This window comes from Bacillus rossius (assembly GCF_032445375.1).
Source record: "Bacillus rossius redtenbacheri isolate Brsri chromosome 9 unlocalized genomic scaffold, Brsri_v3 Brsri_v3_scf9_2, whole genome shotgun sequence".
Lineage (NCBI taxonomy): Eukaryota > Metazoa > Arthropoda > Insecta > Phasmatodea > Bacillidae > Bacillus > Bacillus rossius.
This window is the reverse complement of record NW_026962013.1, coordinates 16235275-16250778: the sequence shown is the minus strand read 5'-3', so window position 1 is coordinate 16250778 and position 15504 is coordinate 16235275. Positions and strand designations below refer to the sequence as shown.

Genomic DNA, 15504 nt, shown 5'->3' with positions numbered 1-15504 from the left:
CGACCTCCAGCAGACAAAAACAATATGGCAGCTGCATTTTTTGAATCGAAGGAAGTGGCTGTGACGTCAGAAACCTAAAAGGAAACTGTGACGTAATAATCCAAGATGGCGAACGTGACATCATAAATCAAATGGTGGAATCCCAGATGGAAAAAAATGTCTATAAATTAAAATGTAAGATTCAATTATGGTGGCCAGTGTAAAGGTCAAGGTCAAAAAGTTCATCCAAGATGGCTGTTGTGTAGTCACAATCGGCTCCACAGCTCCACAACAATGAACCATCCGCAGGACGAACCAATATAAAACATGTTGTGGCAATCTATACATTTTTCATTTCCTAAAGCCTTTTTACATATGTTTATATCCTCACAGTTTACTCAGAATATATAACTTTTCGATTTGTTAATATCTATTCTAGTATTTAAAATAAATATGAGCCTTACTGCCTATCCTAACATTTGAAAAAAAAAATTGGTTGTCTGTAAAGTTGGTTTACGGACGATAGTTTAACGTGACAACGTCATAACAAAACATTGATGTAATGATTGCATACTTTTATGAATAAAATTGAATCATTTTTATTTTAATAATAAAAGAATAAATACTTGAAATTATACTAGTAATCATATTTTTAAAATGCAAGAATAATTAACCTTTATTGCCGAAATTGTTGTCGTAATAAGCAATGAAAACCACAGATTAAAGTCGTCGAGAATATTTTACGTTTTTATGTCTTCCAGTGCTCAAAATGACCCGAGAACGAAATTTTATTTATAATTCATTAATAATAACGCCCCCCGCGATAAACAAAGGAAAATATATATTAGAGAGCCTGGTTGCCGTGGAAGCGGATAGATATCACGATTCGTTCGGTTCGCGTCCGTCACCGTAGATGACAGCACCGTAGGGGAATAATATTATTTCGTTTTTATAATACGATTTTATAAAAAATACGCATCCTAAATACACCAAACTTATTTATAATGTGTTACAATATTTTTTAAAACATTGTGCAAAAGATCCCGGGTGTAATTTGAATTATTATGTATTGGACTGTAAAACACCATTGTTCGTTAAAAACGTATTTGAAAATTCAACATTACCTTTAAATAACCGTACCGATTGTGCTGAAAATCGGTGGACGATCGTTAAATTATACAAAATTAATAATTAAAACAACGAAAACATGATTGAAAAGTTAAATCGATGGTTGTTCCAATCGAGTGGAAGAGAGATGCGGCGCAAGCGTACAATGAGCGTAATGGGACACGTCGTAGTGGGACAATTAGCGTAACGGGACACATCGTAGTGTGTCAATGTGTGTTACGGGACATTTTTTCGTGCGTACAGTCGGCGTTTATCTATTTATTAGACGTTGTCACGTCAAAAACTACCATAAGTTAAAACGCAACTATACAGTCCTAATACTCGAACGATATGAGTAAATTATGTCTAAATGTGGAAATAAGCAGCATACAAAGTCTTGTGATTATAATTCATGTGTTAACTCCAGGTCACTAGTTGAAATGAAATGCAATATAGTGACCGAAAATCACAATTACCTGACAACCGTCGGTTAAGTAAGTTAAATATTGCAGAATTTATATCAGATGTTTAATAAGCCACAACAGAGTGTCACCATCAGGTGTATAGACATCTATAGTACTAAGGTGGCAATCCCATTGATTTTATTTTACGTCATGTCTATCAAAAGAACGATAAAATTAACTTAAGCATAAATGATTTCACAGAAAAATATGTTTACGTTACTAAATCATTACTTATACCAACGTTTTGTTTCTTATGGGCTGTTGGGGTTATTTTTTCGTAGGCTGAACACTACGGCCTTACTTATTAATGGCTGTGGTGTTGTGTTTGTCGTGTCGGGGCTGTCACAGGATATTGTGATTCCAGCATTATGTTTTTAGCATGTGCTGAGAAAACCACTAGAAGAGCATTTGAACATATAGATCTAAAGAAAAACAATTGCCATTGAGAATAGATGAAAACAACCACAACATTTCCAACTTGGGAACTATGAATACGGAATAATTTATATACTTTACTTGAGAACGATTCGCGTTTGCTGTTTAAGTTTTATTGATTAAGTAGTTGTGAAATTATGTCTATATTTTAACTGCGTCAATGACTACGAAATCATTTAGAATTACTCAAATGAAAATTGTTAAGTGAAAACATTTCAGAATATTAATTTATTAAAGCCTTGAAATCTGTTTTATGGATGTTTACTAGAGGAATAGCCTATTTCCGATATTATATTTCTTCTTATTCTGAAATGCTTGCTTGTCCGTGAACAGATTATTAGTGAAGTCAATGCAGACGGCCAAACACAACGCCACAGTATAGCGACAATGTGAAAGGAATTAGCCATGACCTACAGTAGGGAAGCATCCTACCAATTTTTGTAGAATTATTTCAGGAATCAGCAGAAAAAATCGGTGGGGCTGTATCGGGACCCGCAGCCGTTTGTTTCGCATGAAACGTTTATGTCAGCGAGTCGCTTTTAGTGTAATAATAAAAAAACGAGAAAGTAAAGTTTTTAATTCAAAACAGACATTAAATGGTAGCTTCCTATTCATTTCAATTAATATTTGACAAAAATTTTATTTAATATTTATGTGATATCGAAGGCATAATATCAACATTAATATTTTTTTGGTGAACGTACAATATGTACTGCCCAGTGTTGTCAGTTCTCTATACAAAAACACACGAATCACCGCGCTATCACGTCTGAGTCGTGAGGTACATTGAACAGAATTTTTGACGTGACAACGTCTAATAAATCGATGAACGCCGGCTGCACGCACGAAAAAGTGTCCCACTACGGATGTCCCACTACGGATGTCCCACTACCGATGTGTCCTGTTTGCTCATTGTACACATGCGTGGCATCTCTCTTCATGCTCATCGTACGCATGCGTGGCATCTTTCTTCCACTCGATTGGAACAACCATCGATTTGACTTTTCAATCATATTTTCGTCGTTTGAATTATTAATATTATGTAATTTAACAATCGTCCACCGATTTTCAGCACAATCGGTACGGTTATTTAAAAGTAATGTTGAATATTCAAATACGTTTTGAACCAACAATGGTGTTTTACAGTTACACATAATAATTGAAATTACACCCGGGATATTTTGCACAATGTTTTAAAAAATATTGTAACACATTATAAATAAGTTTGGTGTATTTGGGATGCGTATTTGTTATAAAATCGTAATAATATTATTCCCCTACCGTGAAAAAATTTATATATATATATAACATCTGAAACTATCACTATTCAAGTATGGCCTTGTTAACATAAGTGTAAACAAATGTACACATAAAACAAACAAAACATAATTCTGTTTAAAGAAAGTCAGTATCGATGTGAATTTCAAAAAATTCAGTATAGTTCATTAAACAAAATTGCAAATTACAAACAACATATTAAATAATAGGTAAATTAATTCAAGATGTAGTTTCGGACATACACCATTACTCATTCAACTGTGTGTAATGACAAACCTCAGTATGTTTGTGCCTTAAGAAGGGAATATATCTCTTTCCCGAAACACCGCAACTGTTCTCTTAGGAATCATATACTGTGTTAGTTTAGTATGTGCTATCATCGTTGTGGTTTTCAAAATATCTGTTTTTTCCTTCAACTGTTGCTTACGGTGTTCGTCTGTGCTGTCATTGCTGGGTTCACCTGTGCGTCTCTGTACAGCCGTTGCTTTTTTTTTAATTTTTAAATTTTATCGTTGAGTTATTCTGCTTGCCATTGTGCACCGTAAAGTTTCTTTGTAAATGGAACATAATTATTCATTTAAACTTACATATTTGTAAATTTGTACATTTACATGAAAATAATTGTAACACTACAAAATAGTGTTACAATTTTTTCTTCGTATTGCCCCAGTACCTCCAATATTTAGTTATTTGCAAACAGTTTTTTTGAATAGCTTCCCAGTATTACCTGCGCAAGTAAATCAACGGTAAAACAAAAGAAAGCCAAAAGTAATATCCTAAATAAGTTAACTTTTCTGTGACTTTAAAACCAAATAATAAAAATGTTTATACAATAACTTCATGCTTGTAAGCACACACATATTTTAACTAAACACTCTCTTTTGATATCTAACATTTATTTCAAAATAATTTTACCATCGACAGTGCAAGCTCTTACATATTTTTTTTTACTAGTCTCATATTCTATAAAATTATTGTACAGCGGGACTGTAAGTTTGTTTGCAGGAAATGAACTAAAAAATTGCCAGACTAGTTATACAAATTCTATTTCACGGTTAAGATATTACATAATTTATGCGGAACGAACAACATAAGAACACATAAATTCATAAATTTGTTCGTTACCGAGGTTAGATCGTACTGCACGTGTTAATGTCACACGAAACTACAGCAAACGCGTGGACTAACATTATATCAGTGTTAAGAAGACCGCAAGTATTCGCTCTACCACTCTGGTTCTGGAGTAGAGCGCCTGCCTTGTGACTTGTAGGACCCGGGTTCGCGCCCCGGCTCCTCCAAGGCGGATTGCCCAGACAAAATGGTGGCATTTTCTCTGGTAGGAATACAATCCCTTGTAACAAGTCAGGCTACCAAAGAAACGGTGGAACAGAAAAAAACCTTCCAGGTGGCTTCCAACTGGGGAGCCCGTTTCTTTTCGTGGGCTCCCCATGCGGTGGCCATTCCGGGGGTTTATCCTGGGGAACGGGGTTTTGCAAATTTATATATTTTTTTTAGTTTTTTAGCGTTTTAGTTTTTTAGTAACTGTAGCATTATCATTCCAACATGTTATAAATAAAGCTCAAAAAACATTAAAAATTAAGTGTGCATCAGTCAGTGAGTGGTTGTGTGTTCAACCATTTATCGGTATACTGTATTATTATTAGTATTATGGACGGTTAAATTCTAGTCAGAAACCTTTGTTTTGTAGTATTTTAGCAGTTTTTTGAAAAAAAAAATATTTATAGGCACATGAAATTTTATTCCTAAAAATAAAATTTCTGAAAATCACATAGTTTTCAATCAGGAATATCGTCTTCAACACTCGCTTTATATATATATATATATATATATATATATATGTATGTACCAGTATAAATCAAGACGTAAATAAAATATTATATTTATTTCAACATGAGGAAAGCCTTTGATACTTTCAAACATAATCTTATGATTAAAAAATTGTCAATTTTAGGCCTCGTCAAGCAATGCGTGGTATATATAATTTAATTATCTTATGCAATTTCATGGTATTAGGTTGTTTATCTCAACTACTCTTTAATATTTAATAAATGATATTCCAACTGTAATCATAATTGATCAAGAAAACATGCTGATAAAAAAAATTGGGATATATGTTTGTGAAACTATTCAGCAAGATATTTCAGCTGTCCGGATCTGATTATCAAGTTAACAAACGTCTCTGAATTACGATAGCATATATTTTATAACCGTTAGTAAAAAATCGGTTGTCGGTTTACGGACGATAGTTTAATGTGACAACGTCATAACAAAACATTGATGAAATGATTGCATACTTTTATGAATAAAATTGAATCATTTTTATTTTAATAATAAAAGAATAAATACTTGAAATTATACTAGTAATCAGATTTTTGAAATGTAAGAATAATTAACCTTTATTGCCGAAATTGTTGTCGTAATAAGCAATGAAAACCACAGATTAAAATTCGTCGAGAATATTTTACTATTTTATGTCTTCCAGTGCTCAAAATGACCCGGAACGAAATTTTATTTATAATTCATTAATAATACCGCCCCTCGCGATAAACAAAGGAAAATATATATTAACGAGTGCCTGGTTGCTGCGGAAGCGGATAGATATCACGATTCGTTCGGTTCGCGTCCGTAACCGTAGATGACAGCACCATAGGGGAATAATATTATTTCGTTTTTATAATACGATTTTATAACAAATACGCATCCCAAATACACCAAACTTATTTATAATGTGTTACAATATTTTTTAAAACATTGTTTAAAAGATCCCGGGTGTAATTTAAATTATTATGCGTAACTGTAAAACACCATTGTTCGTTAAAAACGTATTTGAAAATTCAACATTACTTTTAAATAACCTTACCGATTGTGCTGAAAATCGGTGGACGATCGTTAAATTATACAATATTAATAATTCAAACAACGAAAACATGATTGAAAAGTAAAATCGATGGTTGTTCCAATCGATTGGAAGAGAGATGCGGTGCAAGCGTACAATGAGCGTAACGGGACACATCGTAGCGGGACACTTTTTCGTGTGTGCAGCCGGCGTTCATCGATTTATTAGTAGAGACCAGAAAACGTCGCGATTTCAATGACCTGTAGGATAGACTCCATGATCCTCTATGCATGCGGGAACATGACATCTGCTCATTGGCTACTGACTCGTGATACCTGTGGACTGGGACGCTAGTGATTCGATACTTATTTTGTTAAAGGTTTTTCATTGGCCGAGTGTCATTCAGATAAACTGTTGCCCAATCACTGATGCGGTAAAATGGCAAACGTTTTTGGATTCTAGCCTATCGCGAAAGGAATCCGCGAATTTTTCCGGTCTCTATTTATTAGACGTTGTCACGTCAAAAAATGTACTCATAAAACGAAATGTAAATTCATATCTCATGAAAATTTTCGACTGTCCATTGGTATCATTGGAATAAACTGTATAGAGTGTTCAAAAAAAATTTCACGATTAATTTTTCTAAAGTAATGTAACATTAAAATCAACTCATAAAAAAAAAAGAGACTATAATATTCTAAAAGTCAAAGGGATTCTAGCACAGTTTTTAAAAAAAAAAAATATAATAATGCGCGTTCTTGTGTACGCACGTTATAAGTTATACTTATTCGTAAAATTAAATAAAGCATACAGTTAACATCAATAGAATGAGATAACGTAGAGAACAATGTGGTAAATATCGATCAAATTTTTCTTGGTTAATATGTTATAAATAAATCAGAAACTACAGTAAATGTGTTCACTGGTTGTAAAAGGAACGCCTGTGAAAAATCTCAAAACCCACCGTTTTAATCTGTGCGTTGTCTGTCAGACTGTGTTAAAATTTTTACTAAGCAGACTTTGAGACCTTTTTACCTTCAACTTTTAGTAGTATGTAGTAAATTAATAATGATTATTCGATTTTATATTCAGGTCTGTAATACCTAATACTAAATAAAAAACTTTATTTTTGGTTTATCATATTTTATAATGACAAAATATTTTTTATTTACTTTATAATGTACTTTTAGTACTTAGGTGTTTACTTTCATTGCAATTCTGTGTCATAAAATACGTCTTAGACATACATATATAAAATAGTTAATACTGAAATGTTTGTTAATGGAGCCGCAAAAAAATTACATCTCTGTTGCTCCTGAGTTTTCTCTAGAGGAGACAACTCTTATTGCAAGGAACATTAATAACTGTAATTTACGTAACTTTAGAAGTTACCTATCTTAACTCCTATATATTTGGACTCCACCCACATCCGCTGTTATGTGTTCCTTGACTAAGTTGTTTTTCTCCTCTATTCAGCCAGCTATATATTCAAAGCCATTAAACCTAATGAAGAATAAATTATTTTGGAACTTTCCCTGTTTTTTTAATCCTTTCTTTGTGTCTTCTTTATTTTCTCTCAGCTCTGTTAAGAGTTGCTTCTTTGCCTTTGGTAACCTATTTTCGCCGTAATTCGTTTTAACTTTTGGAGAGAAGAAGTTGTGTCTAGAACTTGTAATTCTCGCCCAACGAAGCAAATTAATTTAATTGTGTAAAAATGGGCGTCCTTCTGTCGCGATTTCGTAGATTCTCAACTTCAATTTCAACTGGCCAGGAAGGAGTTTAGTTTGTACTGCTTGACATTAGCAGATTTATTTTCTTTTTCCTTTTTCCCCTGAATCAACTTTTATGCGATCCAAGTTTTTTTTAAAGCCATTGACCTAATTTTTAGAGGAAATTGTATAATTTTTTTTCCCTTCTTTTAAACCATTTCAGAATCTTTAGATTGTGAACACCGATTAAATTGAAGGTTTCTTTTTGAAAGTTCGTAAGTAATTAATAAATATCTGTAAATTATCTCTGATTATTATACAATTAACCTAGTATACTAATTTGAAGTATGAACATTTTATTTATTTCTAAAAGTTACGCTTTACACCTATATTAAGTATATATTTATTTTTAAAATGTATATACAAAATTAGTTACTGTATTATGATGTTTAAGCAATTATTTCGACAGAAAAATTAAAAAAAAAATTAACTCTAAGGCGTTGATATATAAATCGAGAGTAATTGAGTACGACACTGTGCTGCCATCTAACAAATTTGAAAGAAGTACCTATAACGCCGCTAGATCGCAGGTCGACAATAGTACCTAGTATGCCCGTAAGATCGCACTGCTAGGTGAGAGGTTTCGTATTAAAAATAGTTCTCTCGTTTGAAATTGTAATTGTATAAGGAAATTAATTTCGACAATAATCATTTAAAAACTTATTTTTAACTCACACTTTTTTTTACGTTCTTATGACATAAATGATGTAACAGCGCGCTACTTTTGGTAGTGCAATCTGACTCGTTAAAATGTCAAGACTTATCAAATGGTTACTGAATAATCATAAATTATTGTGAAATTATACAGGTGTGTTTTTGCGGATGTAATGTGAGACTGTTAAACAGATTGTAATGTTTCTGTGGAGCTATTTTGCTTGAGTAGGCATACGGAAATGTGTGTTAATTTGTATTTACGTGTTGTTCAAACAGCGATTATTAGAATTTGTTAAAGTTACGTAGTTTAATTCTCATAAAACTGAAGAAACAATTGATACTTATAATATGTTAAATTACCTCATTTTCACCTTAATAGATTTTTGTTATCTTTTTTTTTTTATCTCCTTCCGACGTTAGGTTTTAAATGGAAGCTGATACGAGAGCTGTCCAATTTTTACTATAACTTGGAGCGTAAATCAAAATTTATTTACAGTTCAATTTGTCTAAATTAATTATATACTTTTGAATTAGTAACTTCAGTTTCGTTTGCCACGATAGTAAAGAGTAGATTATTTCGTAAGTTGGTTAACTTTTTTTTTTGGGAAGGGGGGGGGGGGGGGGACACTACTTCCAACAACCAAGGTGAGAAAATTAACATAACATAATTCTTACCAAACACATAATGATGAACAATGTTTCGTGTTTTTTAATCATTCCACATAAGCCTTTTTTAAATTCTGACTTTTTCCTTCGCCGTTTTCATTCCAAATCTGCCACCCTACGTAATTTATCTTGGGTTCTCATTTATGTGCAGACGGTTATCCGTATTTAAGATAATTTATTAACCAAACATCAAACAGAACCCACTCTGAATCATGAATATTAACACTTCAAAAATTATTTTAGATCAATTTTTGTTAGTACTACTGTTAACAGTCAATTAGAACAATCACATCATTTAATTAAATGTAAACTTTTTATTTTGATTTGTAACATCTCAGCTATCAGTATACGGCATTTGGTAGGAGTAATTACGTGAATGCGACGGAAAGTCGAGGAACGAAAATGTTCAACAACCACGGTGCTGCCATCTGTCTCGGATGGCACGAGCTAAAGTTCGCTAAGACAAAGGGAAAATTTATAGTACTAACCCGTCCTCCCTTCAGTAATAAATAAAGGTTGACACCTTCTTTTGGTCTGTACATTAGAAGAAAAAAATTGTAGTACAATAGAAAGTGTTTATTTATTTAAAAATTAACAATTAAATAAATTGTTTTGGAAAGCGTTAAGGTGGAATTATCATTTGCTAGATTTAATTAAATAATGTTTTGTAATATATTACAGTTTTGTAGCCGGATATGCTGAATCGCACTAAAAATGCGGAAACCAACATCAGTAAAATGCGTTTTGGACTATAATTCCGGGTAATACATGGATGAGTGTCATGTTTTATATAGTAAGATTAAGTCTACGGAGTGTCCAAGTGCAAGTACACAGTTATGTAATTTTTACAACTTATGTATATTTCACTAGCATTTTTGGTGCACGGAAGCAATTTTGATTTGTTATTATTTAGGGCTCTATAAACGTTATTAGCTAGCCAAACCGGATGTTATGTTTTTCAATAAATGAATCTCATACCAACCAAAAGAAACCAGTTTTATTACAAAGGTAGCATATGAATTCAAAACTATATATCCTATTATTATATGCTGGTAGTTCAAACTAAAGATGAATGACCTACAATTGGCTTTTAAGATTATAATTAACAATATATAAACACTTATTAATTGATAAAAACCTGTTATGAACAATAAATGTTAGCTATAAAGTAAATTTACTAATAAAATTATGAATAAAAACTAAAAAGCCAAAATATAATTTAGTATACCACCCACTAAAGAAGTACATAAATTATACAAATGCAGTTCATCTGCTTCATATGTAGTTAGATGTTTTACAAGTATTGAAACGTGATAGCTTCTAGTTATCGTACAAATTTTATGTTGCACAATAAAACCTTTTAATAATAAGTGGTTTCGATACCAAATATAAAATTAAAATACAATAAATATATAAAATAACAATATACATCTAAATTTTATGTATACATAATAATATTATAATTTCATAATAAACCAGAACCAAGTGCATAAACAGAAATTAAATTAAAATATGATTATTATTATTATTACATCGTGCTTTACATATCTACAAGCACCTGATTATTAATTAGGAGCAGATATGTAAATGAACTAAAATGCATTTTTTTTTTTTTACCTTGGCGTTTAAGAAATAGTTCTTTTTGCCTTCTCTGAATCTGTCCAAATATTTTTATTTTTGTTTTATGGCATTAAACAATTAAGTTCTATTAGTACACAAGCACTGCCCACATCCCAGATGCATTGCGGAATTTAACATAGTTTTGTCACCATAAGTGCTTTAAAACCCCATATACACATGTTTTGCAATGGTGGATACATTTTAAGCACATTTATCTGATTCTGTGATTATTTTTTTCAATTCACTCCGTGCAATTTGGTGTTAAGAGGATGTGGCTTTATATAAGGTCACAGCTGTTGGCTTTGTTTTCTAATCATTTTTTTTAATTAAAATGTTGCACGCGGTGTACAACGGAGAATGGTTTTTATTCCGAAAGTATTTTTATTTTTGTTTTAAAATAGTGGCTGCCATTTTAACCCTTCTAGCCATTAATTAAAGGGAAAGAATGACAGACTCAATCTCGTATCTAAAAATGGGGCTTTAATCACAAGCAAACAAAAAAAGTAAATTATTATAGCTTATATTGATTTTCACCTCTAAGGCAGTATTTGTTGTTACTTTTGCGTTCTGTAACTTTCATAAATAAATAGTTTTATAAAACGTAAAATATTATTGTAAATTTTTTTTTTTCAAATACTACTAAACATCACTGGATATAATATTTTTAAAGTGATATTGTTCCTAGAAGACAAAGTGATAGCTTTATAAATGCCAACTAGTTTCATGTTTTAATAAAATTGCCTACTTCGTTATAAGAAGTTATTCTAAATCAAATAGGCAAATACCGAAACCAAATTTCAGTTCACAACAATAAATATTTTTTATGCCTATGAGAATTTATCAGAATATTAGAAAAAAAACTCTGAAAAATTAATATCGAGAGTTTGTATATAGTCGTTGCAATATAAGCTTGTTTCAAAGTTTACAGTTCTGAAATGTGGTATACCAATGGTAACCATTTCCCAATTGTCACTTGCAAAGCGTTTCATTTATGTTTGTTTACGAAAATTTTTGACGGAACAACTGTGGCAGAAGGATACATGGACGAAATGTACTACTTTTGAAAATTTGCTGTGAACGGCAAATTATAGGTACAAAATACGCTACTACAGAACATAACCTGAATAATTATATAAGTTAGAAGTAAATTGATTTGAAATTTAATATATAGTAGCAGTTTATCAGTGATGGCTTGATTGATTGGCTTTCATTTCGCAGTAAACTCAGAAAATAAACAAATGCCAGTACATATTCATTGCAAAATTTATTTTAAAAAATTACAGGCAAACTTGCAGATGTGAGCTAAAAAATAAACTGTCAGGAAAAAATTCAGCAAATTGCGTTGTGAAAAATTATGACAGAAAATAATTATTCTTTCATGATTGTTCATTTCGCAGCGATTACTCGATATATGAAAGAGTAAAAAAAAAGCAGGATTCATCAGGAACAGGTTTCGAAACATTGTATATAACCTCAGTAGTTAAATATCTTGTTATTTTAAACTAAAAAAAAAAGGGGGGGTCAGTGCTGGTAGCAAATCTGTTTCAACGGGAATGCAATTGAATATGCATTGAAAATGTTCCGCCTATTATCATGGACGCACGCGCGGTTGCCATTTCCTGGTTTCTCCACTGTGCGCTGCTGTATTTCCCATGCACTATCCGGGGGGGGAGGGGGACCCTTCTCATTGCTGTACCGCACCACGACGGGGACATTTATTTTTATTTCAGCAAATTCCTGTCCCCCCCCCCCCTTTACCATCAATACACCCTCTTCGTCTATCGACCCCCTAGTGCATGCGTCATGAATATTTTATCGGCCCTGTGAACCCAATTGAAAACGGGCATTTGAATATGCACGGGGAATCCTTTCCATTGCCCCCAGGTATCCAGGTTTTGTGTGTAATGTTTTTTGGTGGAAAGGAGGGGGGGGGGGGGAGGCGTGTGAAGAAGTAATTGAATAAGCTCTTCTGGAGGGTTGGAACCGAGGAGAGAGTGCTACGTGAAATTGTCGTATACGTTTCAGAAGTAAGGCACAGTAACGGGAAATAAAAGTAAATGCACATATTTTTCTCTCTCTTGGAATTTTTTTTTTATCGACCTTCGCCTCATATAAAATCTTGCACGTTTCCAGAAAATAGGACATTGTTGCCGAAAAGTTTGGTGTAGCTCTTAAGATTCGGTCTCATCACGCCAAGTTGAATTTATTTCTTCCATTTTTTAAGGGTAATTTATGAAATTATAACACAATGAAACCCTTGAAAAATTTATTCTGTCACTACCTTTTCAAAAGATATTCACTAAGTGTAATAAAAAAGGTGTAAAATGTCGCTTAATTTGTCGTAATTATCATCACTTTTAATCGACTATATTCGACTGTTTAAACTATAAAAATAACTTTGTCAACAAGGTATGTTTTAAATTGTGAATAGTGTAAGTTACCCGATTAATAATTGTTGTCACATAAGTCGTGCAAAGACACCACCCCCCTCCCTCCCAAAAAATTAAGTATAGCATGTTTATATTTTATTTTGAGTGGTTATCAATAGTTGGTTTTGATACGATTGAGTAGCAAAAAACTATTTTAGTCACAGTATCTAATAACATGAAGCAGGGCGGGGATTTAAATTTTTTTTTGTGAAAATGCCTTTAACTCTAAAACTACGACATCTTTTGAATTTTTTTTTGTATTCAGAACAGTAATTTACTGGTTTCTGAACTCTTCTCGGCTTAACGTTGAGTTATAAAACATTATGTGTATATAATTATATTCATTTATGTGTATGAGTTAGACGGCACGCTGTCAAGACACTGGACTCACATTTCAGACGATCCGATTTCGAATACCGTTGCGGCCTTTTTTTTTTTGCTTTCAGTTTCTCAAACAAATACTGGGGTCGATCCTTGCCGAACATTCCTGTTCCTGGTAGTAGTGTTTTACCACTGACGACACGTTCAGTCAAAACAAACTAAACGCATCCGTGATGAAACTCCACAAAAATGTTGGAAGCGTTTCTCAAGCCGCGTTGCCAACAAATTGTACGAACGTTGTTAACAAGTGTTGATAACACAATGCGTTAATTCGAAATGGCGGAAAGTTTCAGAATCCAAGATGGCGGAAAATAAAATGGCGGATGTGACGTCGTAATTCAAAATGGTGGTATCCAATATGGCCACTGAAATAAAGGTCAAGATCAATGTCATCCAAGATGGCGGACCGGCACTAGGTACCTCGTACCGACACCAGCCGCATGAGGAACATTTATGTACTTCTCTTAGCAACACTGAGAGAAAAATAAGTAAGCAAGGCACAAACTGCCCGATTCCTAAACATTAAAGTAAATTGCCCGACTCCACCTCAAATTGTCGAAGTAGCAGCACAATAGGGCTATACTGGACACACAAACTTACCAAGTGGAGCCTCCAAGACAACTTAATGTTGATCAATATCTTGACAACACGGTTGTACGGGCATAACAATGTAGTCAACATTTGTTTTCAAAATTTCTTTGATGTTTACCGCTCAGTGATGGGAAGTTGAGTATTTGTTGCCTACATGATGACAACACTTTCAGTTGTTGGTTCGAGTTTTTTTTCTTGTTGCCAACATGTGTTTCCAACTATGTTGCACCGGTGTAAACGTGGCTTTACGGATAGCTGCTGCAGATCGGCGACGGAATCAGAAAATGCAATAGGTTTTGAGCAAGTTTCACTGCGACAGAAGCGGCTAGGGTTGTTTTTTTTTCTGCTTAGTACAAAGAAGGTTCATAGAAACAAACTTAGCAAAATATGGTTCATCCATCATATTTTCAAACTTTAAGAAACGCAGAATGAAAAATTAAATACTGTTTACGTAAGCTCCAAACAACACTTCCCTCTTTTTGCAATTTTCTTCCCTCGCGGGAAATTTGTTTGATGGCCGTTGTTGGCTAAGCACTTCGGGATAGCGGAACGCACCGTTAACTAAGATAGTCCGGTACGTTAATAGGAGACCTGGAAGGAGAATTCACTGATAAACGCAGTTATTTTCTATCGCCTTTCCCTTTCACGACTTCCCTAGTTCCTGGGTGTTTGTTAAGGGTAGGTCCGGGGGGATTTGGGGGGGGGGGGGGGTGGTTTCTCTCTCAAACTGTTTTTTTTTTATCTCTCTTCATCTTGAAGGCGAGTAAAAGCTGCGAATGCCACCATTGTTTGCTCTGCACCCCGTAGAAATTTGAGCTACCCCTCCTTATTTCCCCTCGCCGAAATTAGCATGCATCCCTCTGCCTCCTCTACTTCCTCACACTCCAGCTACCACGAGCCTTCAGCGTGCCATAAGCCTTCACCACCATTCCTCCTCTAACCTCCCTTCGCCCTTCCCCCTTAAAATCCCCTTAAACTGTGGCACGCTAAAGCTCTAAGCTTTTGGCTTTTAAAATACATTTTCCTCCCCTCTGTACACCTCCCTTGAACCCCCCCTCCCTCTTCTTTAGTGGGTCGAGCCAAAACAGCAGTTTAAATGCATGATGGCGGGCGCCAAAGGGTATGTGGCGCGTGCGGTTTCAGGGGCGTCCAAAAACCTCGATCGCACAACTCCCCTTCCATCCAACTATTTTTTTTTTTTCATCCCCAAAATCTTTCCCTGGAGGACGTCCTCAATTTTACGCGCTGCGTTAGATTTTTTTTGCCCCCTCTGC

The 15504-nt window shown here is 33.8% G+C and overlaps 1 protein-coding gene across 1 annotated transcript in view; it reads right to left on the bottom strand.

The window, feature by feature from the left end:
- Positions 1-15159, bottom strand: part of LOC134543269 (uncharacterized protein DDB_G0290685-like) — a 38737-nt gene extending 23578 nt beyond the window's left edge. Inside the window, exon 1 of the mRNA XM_063388180.1 lies at positions 15104-15159. Within this exon, the coding sequence (XP_063244250.1) occupies positions 15104-15159 (56 nt within the window). The remainder of the gene's footprint in view (positions 1-15103) is intronic.
- Between the last annotated feature and the right edge of the window lie 345 nt (positions 15160-15504).